Consider the following 20982-nt stretch of genomic DNA (forward strand, 5'->3'; position numbering starts at 1 on the left):
CTTCTATCTTAGCCAAAGAGGTGTATCTCAGCCCACATCAGTTTATTAGACATAAGCATTCATTGCCACTCATAGCAAGCATGCTGGCCCTGCAATTATTCCATTAGAAATTGAAACAAAACAAACAAACAAACAAAAAAACCCAACATCTTGTGTTCCTTAATTCATAAATCTGGAGACTTAGAAGAAAGTAGGCAGAGACATGGGAGAATATTCACAAATATTCCTACTGGTCTGAAAAGCAAAACCAACTTCCTGGAAAATTACACCCAGTAAGACAGTTCCACAAGAGTGAAAGAAATTTCTTCCTGATATTCAGGGAGTGCATACAGGTTCCTCTGAGAATGTGGAGTTAACAGAAATGGATGGTGAAAGCAGTAGTGTTTTTTCTTGAAGGAAGTTCACAGGCAGCCCAAGGGAGCAATGGGGCTGAATATTTTTCAAGTGCTTGACATAAACAGCAACACTTATTTTCTCCATTGCGGTTTGCCATTATTTCTACACTTCTGGTTTTTTTTTTACAGACAAATCAATCCATGCACAGACATGTTTATAACTAAGCATTGTGAATCCCTGATGTATTCAAACTTGACTTACAAAGACCAGAATATGGGAAGACCCACCTGCCTGTCTCCAGGCCCTCTCTACCTGCTGCCTCTTCCAGCCCTAGCCCACTTTCTTTCTCCAGCCTCATGTTCTGCCTGGGACCCATTAAAAACACACTGGAGGCTTTAAGGGAATCAGTGAAAAGGCTGTGGGAAAGCAGGAAACCATTTAAGGGGCTGGTCTCCCGAGCTCTGCCCCCTTCCTCTGAAACAGTTTCCTGTGCATTGCTTGATTTGTTTTTATTTCACTGTGTTACACTGCCAGAATTACCCCCACCACAGATTTATTTGGGTTAAGAGAATCTTTTAAAAATACAAATAGTCCTGAGAGTGTTAAAGGAATTTCAGTAATTCACACGTTAGTGTGAATTTATTCAATCAAGTTGCCTCTCTCTCCTGGTAATCAGCAGCCCACTCACTGCTTGATTTCCTCAGCTTTATTGCTCTTTATTGACAGAAATCTAATATATATATATATATATATATATATATATATATATATATATATATTAGAATATATATATATTCTAATAAATTCTAATAAATATAAAATGAAATATTAGAAAGCTGCCTACATGTGGCTATTCCTTAAATCCACCAAGAGATGAATATATTAGTGGCTAAAAAAGTAATATCAAGTCTTTTAAGACATTTTATTTCAGGCATGGCAAATTCATAGCATTCTTCCTCACAGCAGAACAATCTCTCTGATTTCCTCCAGTAAAATGGTGTGAAAATTAGGAAGCTTAGAGGAAATATCATTTCTGCTCCATGAAGGTTGGAGGTGGGTAGCAATTTATGGGCCTACGGTCTTAAGTGTGAGGAAAGAAATTCCATCTTTTGGTTACAGCAGTTTGGGGAAGACAGAGAAGACAGACAAAGTAGACCAGGGGCCACTGGCATAGCTGACCAACTCATTTGCCCCACTCACTCTCCAGGAACAGTTGTGTAATTACAAAAGACTATGAGGTCTGACAATTGAGTTTGCAAACTTGTTGCAACAATGTTGTTGACTTTTTTTTGATATCAGAGGGATTATTCATTATGAATTTGTACCAACTGGACAAACAGTTAACCAAGTTTACTATTTGGAAGTGCTGAAAAGGCTGCATGAAAAAGTTAGACGACCTGAACTTTTCGCCAAAAATTCACGGCCCTTGCAACATGACAATGCACCAGCTCACGCGGCACTGTCTGTGAGGGAGTTTTTAGCCAGTAAGCAAATAACTGTATTGGGACACCCTCCCTACTCACCTGATCTGGCCCCCAGCGACTTCTTTCTTTACCCAAAGATCAAGGAAATATTGAAAGGAAGACATTTTGATGACTCTCAGGACATCAAGGGTAAGAGGATGACAGCTCTGATGGCCATTCCAGAAAAAAGAGTTCCAAAATTGCTTTGAAGGGTGGTCTAAGCGCTGGCATTGATGCATAGCTTCCCAAAGGGAGTACTTGGAAGGTGACCGTAGTGATATTCGGAAATGAGGTACATAGCACTTTTTCTAGGATGAGTCCACGAACTTAACTGTCCTATCTCGTATGTACTTTAGGACACTGACATTCCTGACCAGAAATGAACAGTCACTTCTGCATCTGTATATCTTGAATATCTTGATGGAGATTTTCCTGGAGGTTTAAAGTCTTTAGGGTCCCGCTATGCTGTTTATGTACCAAGTATACATATCTCACCTAATCAGATCCTGCTCGTGAGTTGGGCCATCCAAGTAGGTCCAGTCTTCCATAGGTCACTTAAGGTCATAACACATAACTCAAAAAGCCACAGAAAACATTGTCCTTCACGACTAAAATGTTCTTAATCCCTGTTCCAAGTTCATAACACAGAAAACAACAGTGGAGGGACCTTGAAAACTTAGGAAATGATTATTTCTCCAATCTACTTAAAAGAGAAGGTGTATTAGTGACACTTCTAAGTTCTTCATCCAGAAGACCCCACACAAAAACAGTAACCCTTACAAGCAACCTCACTCTGTTTTACACAGCGTTGGTGCTCGATAAATTATTTGCTGACTGACTTGTTCAAGGTGCTTTGGAAATCACTGTGAAATGTACATCCTACTTTACTCATAAATGTATTTTCTCTAAATACCATCTTTCCATAGACATTAAATCATTTTCGGCTACCATCTGCTGCATAACATTGGCAGAGGCATTTGTGCTACACAGGTCTGCCGAGTACAGAATTTATTACAAAAGTGGATGCTGCTATGAATGTGTTTAATCTGTAAGGGCTATAAAACAAACCAAAATGAAAGCCTTGAATTTTTCAGATACATCATGTTTAAAAATACTTTTTAATAATTCAGAGGAGAAGTAGTGTGTTTGGTTGGTAGCTGGGGTGATTACATGGGCAGATACATCTAGTCTAATCTTCAAGAAGGCAGCGGCCACTTGTGCCTGCATATTTTCAACCACACAACTGGGCAGCATTCCTGAAACAGATGTCTTTTTACAAAGGAAAGGTCCCGTGCCTATTAGCTCTGGTAAATACTCTCTAAGTCTACAGACAACAAAAGGAAGGACCTAAACATTCTAGAATAGTCAGTCATGATTTAATTATGGAACACAATATAAGGAATAGTGTTTTATTCTTTAAGATATTGCTTAAAAACAAAGCAAACGACAACAAAAACCCAATATGGGGTAGTCTCTGTTTTATATCTGCTGACCACTGTTTACATACAGATAGTCCCTGGGAATTACTACCTCTGCCTGGTGGCAAAGTCACAGCGGCTGCTATGAGGCTGTCTTTCATATATTCTTCTCCTCATCTCTTTGACCGTGTAAAAAGGCTTTGAACTTCCACCACAGAGATCCAAGTTGTAGTTATGCTGGAGATAATGGCAAGGAAGAAGTATCAAAAGGCAGGACACCTCCCCCAGCATCACCTCCTGAGGCTTCTCTTCTCCCCCATTTCCATAGTTATTTCTCTTCCAGCTAAGGTGCAGGATCATCTGCCAGATTTCCAGCCCCCTGTCCATTCCAACTCTTATAAACCCCTGGCTATTTCTTAACTTTTCCTTAGCTTCTCTAATTAGACTTCAGGAAATTCACTGAACATAGGTGGCCTCCAAAGTATAGAGAAACATTACTTGAGACCCACGACCTATCTGTGTCTTACCACCCTCTGACACTTTTCTGGGAAGAATAAAAAGTATCAATAGGCGGATATTATGTGAAGCCCCTTTGCTCAATATCTTTTTCTTATAAATTCCAATGAAAGCACTTAGAAGGTTTGCAGAGGAAAGAGCTGTTCTTGCTGTATCTACTATTTCTTACCAATCAAGAAATGAAAGAAACAGTCAGAAACGAAGAAGTTAGCAATGGAAAGGTCAGCATGCTGCCCAAACGCTGGTACTCTCAGAGAACAAATAGGGGGGTGACCAGAAGTCTGATATGAGTGGAAAAAATTCTTCCAGGAATTTCCCCTAGATAGAAAGTCTTAGCCCCTGAAAACTCTTCCATTCTTTACAACCTGGAATGCATTAACTTTTTGTGGTGTGTATGTATGTATCTATCTTCCTTTCCAGTATTAAAATCCTGCCACAACATTAGTCCAAATGTGTCTGAACAGCAAGTCCTTACATTACTGCACAGGAGAAAGGAGACCGTCAAGCTGGAATAACTAGAACATTCCTCGGTCTGAAGCATTTTATGAGTGCCTACAATTTTCAGTTACTATTCTAAGCACTTAACTTACTGAGATAAAGTGACACAGTCTAGACTTCAAACTGCTTCAAGTCAATGAAGGGGGAAAAAACAAAGAAATATATAAATAATATTAATGTGATGTAAATAATGTAATGCTGGAAGAACAGGAACCTTCCTATAGACTGAGTCTTGAGAACCTAGTAAAGTGAACCAGTGTGAAAAAGATACAAAGGGAATTCCAGGTGAAAGGAGCAATTGATGCAAATACCATGAATGTGAGGAGGATACAAAAGTCGTTTGATATGGCTGCAACACTGAGTCAAAGTTGGAGGAGATGAAAGGGGAGAGATGGGAGAAATAGGGGTGGCTAAATTGTGAACAGTTTTACCTAACATGCGGAGCAATTTGATTTTCTGTGAAAGAAAATATGAAGACGTTGAAGGATTTTCAATAGAACAGTGACATGATCACTCTGTTTGCAGTTTGGATCAGGGATAGGTAGTATTAGATACTAAGTACATCTAAGAGGAATAGCCATGACTAATCCGACCAAGGAAGAAGCCAATATGCCAAACTTTGGGAATGTTCTACAAAAGGTACATAAAAGTCTTGACAAGCAGTAACGGGTTAAATAAGCAGCTTTATCCTCCATCCTCTGCACAGCGCTAGTCCCCGTGGGAAACCTGCCTGGAGCTGGGAGAGACCCTGCACTCAGTATTTGTCAGCCCAGGCCACATGCAGAACTGAGCACGTGTTCCTCAGACATGTGCCACATTCTCTATGTCCAGTACATTATGGGTGAAATTGGGTTTCGCAGGCTAGCCTGAGAAAATGCGAAAATGGTAAGAAGTCAGATGAGTGAATGTACGTTAGGCTGACATAAATCTGTATGGGAGGATTTGTCTCCTATCTTAGAAGAAATTTAGCCAATGACAGACTTCCTTCATTGTGGGGCTTATGAACTGAGGATTTGTGCAGAGGAAATGGCAGTGAGTTGCCTTTTAGAAAGTACCCTCTAGGAAAAAAAGGAAACCAGCAAGGGACGCTTTCAAGGTCCGCTATCCATCTGCCAAAAGAGTCACAGTACAGCAGAAAAAGCTCTTCTGCCAAGCTGACCCCTGTGTGCGTGCTGTCTGTTTATAAGTGAGCTTCTTGAAAGGAATGCCCAGGGCACACGTTGGTGTGAAAACAGATAACAGAAAAAGGCTGTGTGGTACTCAGAGGTACCGTCTGAGGCCGTCCACTCCTCTTCTCCACATCTCGTGTCAGTACAATTGACGGAGGACTCACGTTATGATTCTGTTCTGAGTGGACCAAAAAATGAAATATTCCAAACTTCTTACCTAATCATTTATAAAATTACCTTGTTCCAATCTTGAATGAGTTAATTTGGAAATGAATTACCTGCCCCAGGATAACTAAGAGCTTACTGTAAAAATAAAGTAACAAGAGTTAAAAACATTAGAAAAGCAGCTAAGACAGGTCTCACAGGCCTCTTTAATAAATTGCATTCCTTTAAGAGGTGATAAGCAGCAGATGATAGCATCCTACTGAAGATAATGGCTTTCTCCTTTCTGACTTTCATTGTTAATCTTTAAAAAAATAGAATCGATTTGTCATAAATGCTTTCCTCTTGGGCTGAGGAATGCTCTGAGAAGAAAGGCATGTATAAAAATTTCATATTATCTATCAGTCATGTGGATCAAAGTAAATATAATTAAGCTGTACTATTTTTGTCTTTTGCTTTTTTAATTAGAAATAATTGTTTTTTAAAGTGAACTTTACTTTTTAGAGAACTTTTCGTTTCACAGCAAAACTGTGTGGAAAGTATGGAGGATTCCTATGTACCCGCCACCCCTACACACGTACTCAGACTCCGCCGCGATCACCCCCCAACCAGAGTGGTACCTTTGCTACAACTGATGAACCTACATTTGACACATCATTATCACCCAAAACCCATACTTCAACGTAGGCTTCACTTTTGGTGTAAATTTTATGGATTTTGACAAATGTATAATGACATTTATACATTATAGTACATTTATACATTTATAGTACATTTATACGTTTATACATTATACGTCACTATAGTGTCATAAGAGCAGTTTCACTGCCCTAAAAATCCTCTGTGCTTGCCTTCTCATCCCTTCTTCCTCCCTAACCCCTGGCAACCACTGAGCTTTTTACTGTCTCCATAGTTTTGCCTTTTCCAGAATGTCATATAGTTGGAATCAACAGTCTGGAGCCTTTTCAAATTGGTTTCTTTCACTTAGTAATATTCATTATTATTATTTTCTTTTTAAGAAAGGCATTACAAAAGTTCAAGGCCACGTATGTTGGCATGGCACAGTGATAAACAACATGAAAACTCAGGCCTAAGTACTGGTGTGGCCCCTTTTGTCAAGTCAATTACCTTTAGTAAGCCTTGGTTTTCTCACTTGTAAAAGGAGGATAACATTAAAACCCATCCCACCAACTTTATGATGGTGTCGTGAAAATCAGGTTTCTTTTCTTAAAAATTGAGGTCATAATGCCTAGTTGTAAGGTTGTTGAATGGAGTAAATAGGCAACGTGTGTGAATAGTTTAGCACAGTGCCTAGAATATGTTACATGTTTAATAATGGTAGCTCACAATGTTATTTATATTTTAATGTGTGCTGAATATTTTCTATTTGACCCTCTAAAACCACTGTCTGTGTCTTTCCATCTTGCTTTGTGGGAAACAGTTTTTAAAGGAACACATTAATTGGGCACCCAGAGGAGGCTAGAAGCAGGGAGGGAGGGAGCTGGGTATTTACTCCCTACATCTCCTCTATGTCGGGCTGGAGTTGGTGGTGTCTGCATTCCTCTTCCTAGGCCAATGATCATGCTGGCAACCATCTTAGAATTGTTTCCCCTCAACTCTGTTCATACCTTTGGAAGTAATCTCCTAAATTATCTATTTTGAGATTTCCTGTCAGGAAGACACATAATGTTTGCCCTTCATATTTACTGGCAAAATAATCATTACTGTTTTACATTTTAAAACAGCCAGGGAATCATAAAATCAAGAACCATAAGCAACTCCACAAAATCTTGCAAGTTATTGCTGACATCCCTCTATCTCCAACACTGGTCAGAATTTATGAAGACATACGTTTGGATTCAATGTTTTAAAAATGGGAAAAATTTTTTTAGAGATTTGGAAACAATATATAATTAAAAGTTGTAAAATGCCAATAAGAAAGGCTGGTCAATTTTTCCTCATTAAAAATATACCAAAAAACACAACTGAAAATCTCCTGGGTATTATTTAGCTTGGTAGAACAAAGACAATTATTTAAATAGAGTATTTAATGTTTGTGGCTGATGTTTTGCAGATGTGTTCCCCAATTTGATACCTCTTTTCTGGAACTTTGCACAGTGAGATGTACTATTCTAATAGGAAAGATTTTTGTAATAATAGTTCAAGGATTTTTAGTTCAATAATAGTTCAAGGATTTTCAACTGCAGCATGAATTTCCACTAAGAATGAAGAAATCAACTGAAGGGCCTACAATCCACTGCTATTATTCTACTTATCACAATAGACTAATAGTTTTAACTTAAAAATCACCAACTGCATTTTCCCCAATTTCATAAATATATGTTTTTCATTAATAATCATGTTATGATGAAAAACAGGTCAACCCTAATGTTAAATTAAAAACAAGAAAGGTAATAGAGAATATGTGAATGTGGTGATTTCTTTACTGCATGACATTCCACCCAGAATATTCTGTAATAAAGCTACTTACTTTAGTTTTTCGTCGAGCTCCAGTTGACATTTGGTTTGGCACACCATCAAGATTCTGGATGTTTCCAGTTGTAGTTCTACAAATTCCTTTCTTCTGATAATTTTTAAAAGTTTAATCTTCAGATTTTAGAATTCTCTAGAAAAAAAATTAAACAGGTTTCTTTCACAAAGAATTATTCCTAAGCAATAATTCAAGTAAATTAGTCAACAAATACATTTTTAATAAATGGTTTTGAAAATTAACATGAAACATGAGAATATTCCTAAATATTAACTTTTTTTCCCCAAAGGCATTTATACTTAGGCACAGTAAGATCAGCCCTAGTAAAGCTTGAAAATTTGTCGTAAATGTAAGTTTATAAACGGAAACTAATCTTAAACTACCAAGGTAAAATATAGAAACATATTTATATATTTTAAAACTTTTAAAAGCAAAATCAAAAGTGTTTTAAACATTGACATAAGATGTAGCTCACACAGAGCCACATTACTTTTTAATTTTTATGATCTTAGTCTATATATTTTGTAATAGTAGGGAACAAATTATAAAATTATATTTCTGAAGGTTAGCTGTGGAAGTAAAATGATTATAAACATATTAGCATAAAGAAAATCCTAAACTTTTCAAGTACAGTAAAAAGCTTTTTCCAGAATATTGGATAAATTCTTATAAAATTGGAGTAATTAAGTTTGTCTTCACTAACTCATCTCATCATTTGGAAATCTTCAAGCTCTCTCTACGTCCAAGTTTCTTATATAAGTTACTTAGAAGCTTCTATTGCAATATTCTGTCCTGGTCTAATTCCTTTAGAAGTATCAACTTCTTCAGAAGCAGGAAAGGTTGGAAATGTGAATTATTCATTTAACAAAAATTTTAGTCATTGATCATAAGTTTGTCCTTTGGGGTGGGGAGGCAATACATGATCTAGAATAAACTTGTATATGACTCTAGTCCTGCCAAATACTACCTATATAAACTTAATTTCCCCAAATCTTAATTTCTTCACCTGAAAAAAATACTTTCAGGCATTTATTGAACATTTCTTTGTGTCTGGCATATTCAGCCAATGGAATGTGAGTACACAGAAACATGGTAAGTCTACGCAGAAGTTTTTTAAGTGTGCTGCTTGGAAACTATATTTCTTTTACTCCTGATGCTTGCAGCAACTCCTAGAAGAGAAAGAATGGAATATAACAATGGGAATAATAACGATAGGGAAATGTAATGGTAGCTACTATTTTTTTGACAGGCACTCTTATGTGTTTTATATACCGGGGTGCCAAAAAAATGTATACACATGACTTGTATTCATCTTTTGTTATTGGTATATATTGAGTATTACAATTTTAATAGTTTTTTCCTTTCTTAAAATGTGCATTTTTTGGCACCCTCTGTATCTATATTTTTGAGAGAATCTCCTGATTTGTTCTTCTTCATAGAAATTTGTTCGCTTAAGATGTGTCTGGGAAAGGTTTGAGGACATATAAGAGTGTGTACACACTTCTGCCCTTGAGAAAAGGCCATGAGGAAGCTAACGGGGCCATGTCTTATTTCAAGTACACAGTGACTTGGAAAGGCGTGAAAGCTATTAGATTTGAGATAAAACAGCGACAAACTAGACCATTGAACAGGCAGCCAGCGGAGCTGACAATACAATGAGTTGGCCATTGAGTTGCCCAATGAGTACCACACTCTTTTGATTACTGCTGAAGTCTACCTCTGCTAGCTGGTGTAGGCAGTTTGACAGCAGCCTGTAGGAACACCGCTGTGGGCTCATCTGTAAACTGAGGCTGATGCTGGCACCCATTTCAATAGGTTGCGGTGCACTGCATGAAAGTCCCATAAGCTCTGCTGTAGTTGCTGCTGTTGTTATAATAGCAGTTTTGGGATAGTCCTCTTTTCCTTTCGGACGTTAGAAAAACTTATTCAGGAAAAACTATCATTCAATGACAGAATAGTAAACACAAGATCGCATATGTGATACTTTCACACATAGTACCTCACTTTTTTCTTCTCAGCAACTCTGTGAGGTGAGTTTGTTGGTCTAATCTTATAAAAGAATTCCTGAAGAGAATGACTTGCGTACCTAGGATCACACAGCCAATGAAAGTGCTAAGATTTCTTGAATCTTCTAGTGATTTCTCTAGTCCACCATATTTCTCTTTGTATCCTGGCCCAGCCCGATCACCACGACCTTCCCCTAAATCCCAGTGATGCTCTATTCTGTCATAGGCTATTGTTCAGCTGGTTAAGAGGCTTGGGATCCTTTTAGTCTTAAAGATGATAAATAGGTGTGGATATTAGGAAATGGGACTAAAGGTGCAGGAAGGAACCACCATTACAACCTGGCAGCTTTCTAGAGCTCCCAGGATTTAGGGATGACCATTTATATACAGTACTTATTGAATATGTTTTTGACAATGTTATAAGTAATATCCTTTTATAACATTATATAAAAATGTAGAAATTGATTTTTCTACCATAAATGTTGTACCATAAATATTTGTAAGGCCTTTATTAATTTATATTTTGTGGAAGTTGTCTTTGTACTCTTACATCTGAGACTAACGATACTTTGGTTTCCTTTCCATTCCTTCTACTTTTCTTTAATTTCTTTATTACTAGGCTAGGACCTCTAGTCAGTGTTGATTAGAGGTAGTAAGAGAAGACATCCTGACCTTATTTATGATTTTAAGAATACTTCCAACGTTTTTCCATTTAAGTGTGATTGTATGGGATATATACGGCTGTTCCATTCTTTTGATCAAAAATTTTAATATGAAAGTTGAATTTTACTGAAAGCATTTTTCTCCATCTATAGATGATCATATTTTTCTTCTTTAATCTCTTAATTATAAATTACATTAATTAATCTTATAATGATAAACCAACCATACATTCCTGTATGATGTTATCAAAGTACGCTCTAGTCTTTGAGATTTAACATAACAAATGTTGGAATTTTTCAAATAACCTTGAGATAACTACACTTATCAATGAACTACAGTAATATACTCGTATTTATAACTATTAAAACATCCTTATATTCATGAGATCAACTGCTTGGTTGTGAGAAGCATTTCCTTTTAATCTTACTGAATTTAGTTAGGTGGTGTTTTTTTGTATTTTTGCACCCATATTCATTTTTGTCCTCTATCAAGTTTTTGTATCAAGAAGACAATAGTTTCATGAGATAAATATGGAAGCTATGCATCTTTGTAAAAGAGATACAGAAAATGTATATTGCATGAGGATTATTCATTCCTTGAATAGTTCAAAAAATTCAGAGGCAAAACGGTAGTTTTTTGATTACTTGTTTAATTTCTCCCATTAGTTTGTGTTCTATTCTGCTTTGTAAGTCCTGAGTGAATTTTGACAATACATATTTTAATATAACATTGTCTATTACATTAAGTCTTGCAAAATTTATTAGGAGACCTATGTAGACTCTTGTGCTTTAAAAATCATATTAGATCTGATATTATATGTTATATTATAGCTTTCTTGTTCCTAATTTTATTTATGTTGTTTAGTGGAAAGAGCCTAGGCTTTAGGTTAGACAGAGTGATCACTAAGGTAGATAAGTCATCTTGCTTGTTAAAGATCAGCTTAATCACAGCTGCTTCTGGGAAACCTTGCAGCACTCCTGGCAAATATTTCTGTGGATTCCTGTACTTCCTCTATCAAATAATTTGCCTCACATTATTATTGTAATGTGTTTAATGAGTAGCTTCTATGATAAGTTGTAAGCTCTATGAGAGTAAAGAGGAAGTCTAATTTACCACCAAGCACAATGTCTGAAACAGTGAGCTCTCAATAAATCTTTGTTAAATGAATAATTACTTGTGTGCATGTATTTCTCTGCGTGTCTCTTCCATAAGACCACATGGTCTTATATGACTTTTATAGCTATCATATCAAAGAGCAGAAGAGTGATTAAAAATGCCAGCTCTGGAGCTAGAGTGCAGGGTTCAAAACCAGGTTCTGCCACTCACTATCTGTGTGACTATGAACAAATTACTTTCCCTCTCTGTACATCAATTGCCTCTTCTGTAAAACCAGATATAACAATGCTTTGTACTCAACTGGATTATAGGAGTTTATATGTGTAAAGCACTTGAAAAAAGTACACACTTACTGGCACACAGTAAGTGATGAACTAATGATAGCTATTATTATGTTAGTACATGACAACTAAACGAGGGAATAAAACAACAATGAACCTGTAAAAATAGAGAAAATGAAGACAATACTTGCTATGCCCCGGGGCTGTTCCGATCAAGTGATGAGAGTTTTAAATAAAGACAACCATTTGAAGTGTTTTATTAAAATCATTAAAAATGGGAAGTCCCAGTGGCTACAAGGAACTATTTTTTTCTTTGGAAAAAGTGAGAAGGTCAGAAAAATATGTAATTAGGTTTTGTCCTTTATTGGAATTTTTATTTTATATTTTAGCCTCTACTACAATACTAGATTATTTTAAATAGTTTTAATGGCTTAATATTTTTGTAACTACAAAATAACCGAATCAGAAGTTTTCTTTAGACTTGATAGCACCCTGGGAAATAATCTCTAATTTTTCAAATATGGTTGTTGTTTGTTTTTTCCTAGGTCTTCATGCATTACCTCCTTTCTGTTGTTCATGTATTATTCAAACAATGTTTCTTCATTTGTTTTTCTCATGGACAAGAAAATTTTAAAATGCTGTCCTTGTAGTCACTTCCAAAGGTTGTAAGGTATAGGTATTAGTCCTAGAATATTTAACTTCACTGATGTAATAACCATTGAATATTTTCTTCTACATACAACTGAGCCATAACACAGGATTGCTAGAAGCCAATAATGAAATTCTCTTCCTAATCTTTGTCCAAATTTCATATAAAAGGACTTTTGGAAAAAATTCCTAAGATGTTTACATTTATACAAATACAGCAAAGAATGAGGTGATTTAGTGTTGTTGCTGTCCAAGCCTAGAGAGATAAAAGACAAATTCTTTTACTCATTCTGCAATTTTCAGAATAAAGAAAAAAAAGAAAAATGAAAATACAAAAAGATAATCCTTTTATTTAAAAAATTCGAGGACTTTTCTAAAGTGCAATATACAATATTCTTATTTTATGTAATATTTAAAAGTATAGCATGCCACTGTTGAATTTTCTCTTTCGCAAAGAAGAATCTCAGTAATTCACTGAGTTAGAAATGGAAGACCATCACATTTGATTTTTTGGAGAAAAGCTCAACATGTATAAAGAAAAATCCGTATTTTAAAACATGTGAAATACTGGCTATTAATATCCAGTTCAAACAATAGGTATAAGCAATGTAACATACCAAATACAAATGAAGTGAGCAAAGGTCAAAGCTATGCATAGACTGAAAGTCACGCTTGCCATTTATTTTTCAATTGGTAGACTTGTTTTTTATCTCAAAAAAGAAGCCCACTTAATTAACCTCCAGGGAGCATTAAAAACACAAAGAAGAAATTCAAGTACATGTGAAAGTTTTCGTGAGTTGAGCTAAAATAATTTGTTCTTCCCATAACTGAGACTAATTTTATCCTGTTAAGTGACTAAGACATACTTGATTCCATATCTACCTGAGAAATGAGAGGTCTTCCATCATTTCATGTTCCTACTGCTGACAAAATTCCTCTTCTCTATCACAATAATTCTAACCACCATTTATTTCATGCTTATACTCGTATTTAGTGTAGTGAAAGCAGGCTGCTACCTAAATTCAGGTCACAATTCCTCTGCTTACTGTTCTGTGACCTGAGCAATGTATTTAAATTTTCAATGTCTCTGCTGTCTCATTGGATTTAAAATGGTAGATATTAATAGGACCTACTCATGTGGTTTTATTTATCACTTCCCACTTTATTTTTTGGCCCATATTTTACCCAAGTTATTGTCAGCATTTCAGGATGCCAGAGTTCTGTGTAATATTCTCTGTAAGAATTATGACTATGCCCTTTCTAATGGGTCAAGCACTGCAAAAGTCACCAGTGACTCAACATGAACAGATTATGAAGAAAGATAGTGCCATGCTGACCGAAGAACCCAAATGTCTCTTCCAAATCCCATAATGTGATCCACTGAAGATGCATACAGAAGTGATGGAATAAAACATGAGATGTGCAAACACGGAAGCCTCACGATGACATAGTTGTACATAGTGACATATAAGACAAGCTTCTGCAGTCTCATGGCTTTATTTTTCGCTTGTACATAGTTGATTTAGGTATCTGCATCTTTTCTTAATGGCTTCCTTAGGCGAAATATCTTTGGAGCCACTCAATTCCTGTCTCGTCTCATTCATTCATTCATTCTTTCATTCATTCACCAAGCACTGTCCAATCACAGAGAAAACAAAAATAAATATTCCCTTGACGAGTTCTAATTGAAGGAGAAAGGATCACGTAGACAAAATATTACAAGGATTTAAGCCAAAGTATGTATGCACAAAATGATATGAGGACACAGACAAAAGAGCAAATAATTCTGCCTGGGGAAAAGGAAGAATGCATAGAAGAAATAACCTTTAAACTGAGTTTTGAAGGAAGAATAGTAGTATTTCAAGGGAAGGGAACCCCAAAGGCATGAAAGCACAAAAAGAATACAGCATGTTCAAAGAATAACGAGACTTTTTATCTGACCCCATCTGAAGGTGTCTAGGGGATAATGGCAACAGATGATGTATAAAGGTAATTGGGGGCTGCCAGATAAGAAGCCACATATTAAGGAGTTTGACTTTTCTCTGTAGGTAATGAGAACCCTGTGGATTTTTTTTCCATTTTTTTTGGTATTTTATTTTACAACTGAGAACATTAAAAAAAATATGGGAAGACTACATAAATGTCAAAATTTTAAACATGCATAATAGTCATCAGTATCCCAACATTTCTTATTTGAGCTCACTCAACTCCCCCTTGTCTTAGGCCCCTCCCTTTTTTATTAAAGCTTTTTCAATACAATATTCTAAAATAGAGATATAGAAAAGCACACAAAAGAGATGCATGGCTTAATGTATTACCCAAAGGTGAAAAATCTTTTAATCACCAGCGAGTCAAGAAGTAGTTTGCCGGAACTTTCCCGGCACCCACACTCCTCCTCCCACCAATAGCTCTCCATATACTCTAGACCAGGGGTGTCAAAACTGCGGCCCGCGGGCCAACTGCGGCCCGCAATCCATTGTTAATTGACCCGCAGCAAATTCCAAAAATATATTTAGTTTACTTAAATAAACCAGGTGAGGCAATACGTACTTCACCTCGAGTGAGTGGCCCGGCTGTTTGTGTATTTTACCGCATATGGCCTTTGGTGAAAAACGTTGAAAATAGTTTGAACACCCCTGCTCTATACCAATTGCAGTCTCATTCTTCCTCCAATAAGGAAGCATTATCCCGACTTTTATCAAGACAAAAGCACATTATCTTGCCCTTTTATATGTACCTTTTAATATGCCTTTTAAATCTCTTTTAATCTGTAACTTTTTTTTTGGCTGTAATTTATGTTGAAAAAACCAAGTTTTTCTACTCTCTGCAGAGTTTCCCACTGAATTTTGCAAATTCAATGTTTGAGTCTTTCACTTCATTTATTAGTTTTCAAGATGAAATAGTTGTCTATATCCTCCAAAAGAGATAGTTAGGTTTTTAAAAATTATCACTATGAATTCACGGACTTAAACATTTTTGATGAGGTTCAATCCATTGCAATTGTTCTTTTCATGATTGAAGTTCAAATTGTCCTATATTTGACCAGTGAGAGCCTTTTCAAGGTAGCTCCTGAGACCCTGCTGTATTTCCCTGAAAATAAGACAGGGTCTTATATTGATTTTTGCTCCGAAAGACACATTAGGGCTTATTTTTCAGGGGATGTCTTATTTTTGCATGTACAACAATCTACATTTATTCATTTATTCATGTACAAAAATCTACATTTAGTCAAATACAGTTATGTCATCTTCTTCTGGAACATTGTCATAACTCTCCAAACCCTGAATTCCAGCTTGAATTTCTTACGACTCCATTTCCTGTAGATCCATTGGCCCCAATGTCTCATGTCCAGCAATAGAGGTCTCCTTAAATGAGCACTTCTTGTCCATGTCGCCTGCTCGTAGTGCACTGGCAGCACAGTTGTCAGTGATTTTATCCCATGAATTCTTCACCCAAGTCATGACCTATTTCAGGATAGGCTGCACAAAGTTTCCACGCTGATTTCTCTCCATTCTATTTTCAATGTAGTCATTAATTTCCATGCACAAATCGTCCTTGAATGGCTTGTTTATTGCAATATCAAGAGTCTAGAGATAGGCAGTCATTCCTGCGGGAATCATTATTTGATCTATTCTTCTCTCTGCAAGGAAGTTCATGTCTTTAGCGCTGTAAGTGCTGGCTGAATCCCAGACTAGCAGATCTCTTTGGCCACCTTGCAAAATAAGTGGCAGCATTAAATCAACCCATTTCCTTATAACTGCTTGTGTGCACCAGGCTTTTTCGGTTTCAAGAACATAAATGCCTGAAACACGTTCAACCTTATCTTTCTTGCCCTTAGTGATGATTAGAGGTGGGGCTTTCTTTCCATCCAGACAAATTGCCAAAATACAGCCAACACGTGCACTTTCATAACCAGAGGAGGGAATGTAGATTGACAAGGCATCCCTCTGATAAATTGTCGATTGAGATTCTTGGCCTATAAACACTGCAGTTTCATCCATAGCAGTCATGTTGGAGAGTTGGTGTTTAGAAAAGTCGATGCCATTAACAACGGACTTGAATGAAAGTGCACATTTAATAACATCAGTATGTTCCAGCTTGAACAGTGTTGTCGATCTTAGAGACAGTTCATGGCGCTGAAGGAAGCCATCCAGCCAGTGTTGTGATGCTTTGAATTCTTCTGGGGATATTTCTAACTGTGGTGCCATTGCAAGGCCAAATGCTTGAGTATCAGCCCTGCGCACAACCAAAGCCTTTGCTCTCCTGTCAAGCAATCCAGTCACAAATGATGTCTTCCAGCTCAGGAAATAATGGTTGCTGACCTGATCCACACTTGTGCTTCTTAGCATTTCCCTTGTCCACCTGTTGACTGAGGTTATTGTATTCTGCTTGCCATTTTCAGACCATTCGGAGATCCAACTTCTTCTCTTTGCAGAAAGCCATAAGATTCTTGCCCGGGGAGTCCTCCATGATTCCTTTCTTGTACTTGATGGAATAGCTCTTTCTTTTTGCACTCATCTTGTCTTGGGGTCTAAATATTATTCCCTTTAAATCTACCATTAAATCAAGTATTAACTGAAGACTTAAGAGACAGGAATGGCAACAAAAATGATGACAGTTAAGAATGATGGTCCACACAAAAGCGACGAAAAATTGCAGGCAACAAAATTCAGAAAACATTTCTTTATTTTACTTGAATGCATTAAATATGTCTATTACAACACAGGACGTATTGAATCATGAAGATTCATATTAGACACAAACACGTCCGTTTGTTATCAAGTGTGCACGTATTTGTGTGTTGTGTCTGTACTCCAATTGGTCATTCGGCAATAAGTCTCAAGTGCATCTGTTTACATAGGCATTTACCTCTCGTCCAAAGGCACATGCTCGGGTATTTACAAATACTTAATTATAATTTATATTATAATTTATTTTAAGTATTAATGTCAATATTATTTATTTATATTTAATTATATATTATTTTATAATTCAATATGTCCATCATGTGTTGCAACAGACGTACTACTGTGTTTCTCTGAAAATAAAACCTAGCTGGACACTCAGCTCTAATGTGTCTTTTGGAGGAAATATTAATATAAGACCCGGTCTTATGTTACATAAGACCGGGTCATATTATAGTATATTATTATATTATAATTATATTATTATATTATATTATAGTGTATTGTATTGTATTGTATTATATTACATTACATTACATTATATTATAGTAAAATAAGACCAGCTCTTATATTGATTTTTGCTCCAAAAGACACATTAGAGCTGATTGTCCTGCTAGGTCTTATTTTCGGGGAAACACAGTAAATGTGCCAGTCTGGCTGACGATCTTAACTGGGGCTTATTTTTGGTTAGGGCTTATATTACGAGCATCCTAAAAAATGATGCTAGGGCTTATTTTCTAGTTAGGTATTTTTGGGTAAACATGGTAGTACTGGTTGATAGTTCCCTTGCCATGGTATGACAACACCTGAAGCTCATTTTGTGTTTTTCTTCCCCTAAACTTAGAATTAGAAGTTTTTTTAAGAAAAAAAGAATTGGTTTCTTTTAATGAGGAATCGTATTTCAAGAATGCAATCTGCACAATAGTGATACTGGGTTGGTCATTGGTTTCGAGTTATTTTCAAGGAAAGGAGGAAGGTCGGGGGGGGGGAGAGACTTCATTGAGTTCATAGTGATAATTCCAATTCAAATTTAAGATTACAGAACTTTTAACCTCTAAGCTATTACATCTGTATCTCCATTCTTCTACTCTGAGAATATTAGTTCTCAAGTATATAGGCTATGATAGAAATAGATTATTCCAAAATTACTCTTTAGTTTTTATCTTGTATTACAAGATAGTCTCAAAATAACAATGCCACTCTCATGAGTACTGAAAACACTAAAAAATTTCTCATGTTATCCCCAATTCTTCCTCTCTTCCCACTTTTTTTTTTTTTAGCCATTAATATACTATACTCTTAGCTTTCATTTAGTCTCAGTTCTTTTAAGAACTATATATTTAATGCTTAACACCGGTACTTATGTTGATGTCTTTCTGATCATTTGGTTACCTGAAGTTCTTTCTCTAGTAGATTCTACAGAAAGGGCTAATGAATCCTTGTGCCCTTTTTACTTGAAAGTCAGTTTTGCAAGATATAAAATAGGTGGCTCAATTTTCTATTCTTGAGAATCTTAAGAAATAAGGGAATCTTATTTTGATTAGTATTGCTCTTGAAAAGTCTAATTATTTAATTTAAATGTCTTATAAATCATGTGCTCTTTCTTTCCCTCTTAGATATTCAAATATATTTTTGTTTAAAAGCCAGTAATTGTACACTAGAATATCTTGGGGTTAGTCATTCTGGGTTGATATTCTTAGGTATACGGTGAGCTGTTTCAATACAACTTCAAATCCTTTTTATTTCAGAAGTTTTCTTGGATTATAGTTTTTAGCATTTTTTTCTAGTCCCTTGATTTAGTTTTCTTTTTCTTTTATGGCTTATGGTATTAGTGCCTTTCCAGAAATTTTCCTATCCTGAATTCATAAAAACATTCTATAAGTTTTAAAGCTTTGACTTTTACTCGTAAACTCTTAATACACCTGTAAGTGAGGTGTTTTGTTTTTGTATAGTGTGATGTATATAAAAATCCATTCATGAAAACGTAGAGAAATTTGTCATTTGAGTTGTTAAAAGTTGAACTTCTGAGGAACTGTTTATTTGTATTTCATGGAATTATGAATTAGTCTGGGTTGGTCATTCATGTCTGGTTTCTGATTTAGACATAAGGAATATAAAAGTGTAGCAGTGGCCATATTGGCTTAAGGCAGCACAGCAGAGAGAAAGAGCCCTGTTGGGAACTGTTCTACACAGTCAGTCCAAAGAAGGACAAATGGTTCTTGTGAAATAGATGTGCACCTTCCAGAGGAAGAGATCAGCCAAGAAATCTCTTAAAAGGGGACTACTTTGTCCAAGAGATACACTTAGAAGAGAGAGCCACTTAAATGGGTAATGTGACCCCAACAAAAAGAATCTTGGTGGGGTGAACTCCAGATGCTCATGGCTAAGTGTTGGTTGAAGTCCTAAGTGGCCACTCAGGAAAAAGGCCAATCTTTGAATATTGTAGCTGGAGATTCCAGGCAGAGAAATCTAAGGAGCCTGCTTTAAATCAGTCGAAGTCCTAAGAATGCCAATTCCAGATCATTACAGTAGTAACCATAAAAACCTGAGTCTTTTTCTCCAGTCTTTACAATGTTTGTCCAGCCCTGGAGGATCAGACACTGCAGTTGTCCAACTGGGCAAGGAGTATTAGGGTCTGATAGGAAAACAAGGGAGAAACCAAATGTCGCAGGCCTCTCAGCTAGAAACAGGTCTCAGCAGTGGAAAAGATAAGCTTTAAATTAGGTAAAACTGTATGGAGTTCCAATACAGTTTTGAGATTCTGAATACGTAAATGAGACACTTCTTGTGCCAAATGTTACCAGAGGATGATTTTGTTTTTTAAGAATGATTGGAAAAGCTATGGGACCCTCCTGAGAAATCATTTAAAAGATAAAGAAGAAATAGTCATTGAGTAGACTTGAAGGGAAGCAGTTAAGAAAAAAAAAATGTAGCTTTCTATTCAGTCTATAAAGTTGTTTCCATTCAGAAAACGATTACATTTGGTAAAATAAACAAATGAATTCATGCTGCTATAAATTGAAAAGGCTAGTGAGTACATGGATCACAGGTGAACTTAACCCATGGACTTTGTTTACAATTTCATGGTATTTAATGTCAATTAACTTTCAAACTCTTGAGCAAACCTGACCTCTTTCATGGAGAAGCCAACCTGATCCTGACTGTACTACTTGAGACAGTGTACAGAAAGCTCTAGGCATATGTTGAGCCCTTAACAAATGGTAGGTCTAATTCGCATGCCCTTCATTGCTATTACAGCCTGAGAAATACCACCTCACTCTTGATCATACTGTGTTTCCCCAAAAATAAGACCTCGTCGGACCATCAGCTCTAATGCGTCTTTTGGAGCAAAAATTAATATAAGACCCGTCTTATTTTACTATAAGACCAGATCTTACATAATAACATTATAATATAATTAATATAATATAATGTAATATAATATAATATAATATAATATAATAATAAAAATAACATAATATAATATAATATAAATATTGGGTCTTATATTAATTTTTGCTGCAAAAGAT

The 20982-nt window shown here is 36.1% G+C and overlaps 1 protein-coding gene across 2 annotated transcripts in view; it reads right to left on the reverse strand.

The window, feature by feature from the left end:
- STARD13 (StAR related lipid transfer domain containing 13) overlaps positions 1-20982 on the reverse strand; it is a 490614-nt gene that overhangs the window by 344112 nt on the left and 125520 nt on the right. For both annotated transcript variants that reach the window (XM_081045611.1, XM_081045612.1), the window contains exon 2: positions 8054-8188. In XM_081045611.1, the coding sequence (XP_080901737.1) occupies positions 8054-8083 (30 nt within the window). In that variant the 5' untranslated portion in view covers positions 8084-8188. The remainder of the gene's footprint in view (positions 1-8053; positions 8189-20982) is intronic.

This window comes from Rhinolophus hipposideros (genome assembly GCF_964194185.1).
Source record: "Rhinolophus hipposideros genome assembly, chromosome: 4".
NCBI lineage: Eukaryota > Metazoa > Chordata > Mammalia > Chiroptera > Rhinolophidae > Rhinolophus > Rhinolophus hipposideros.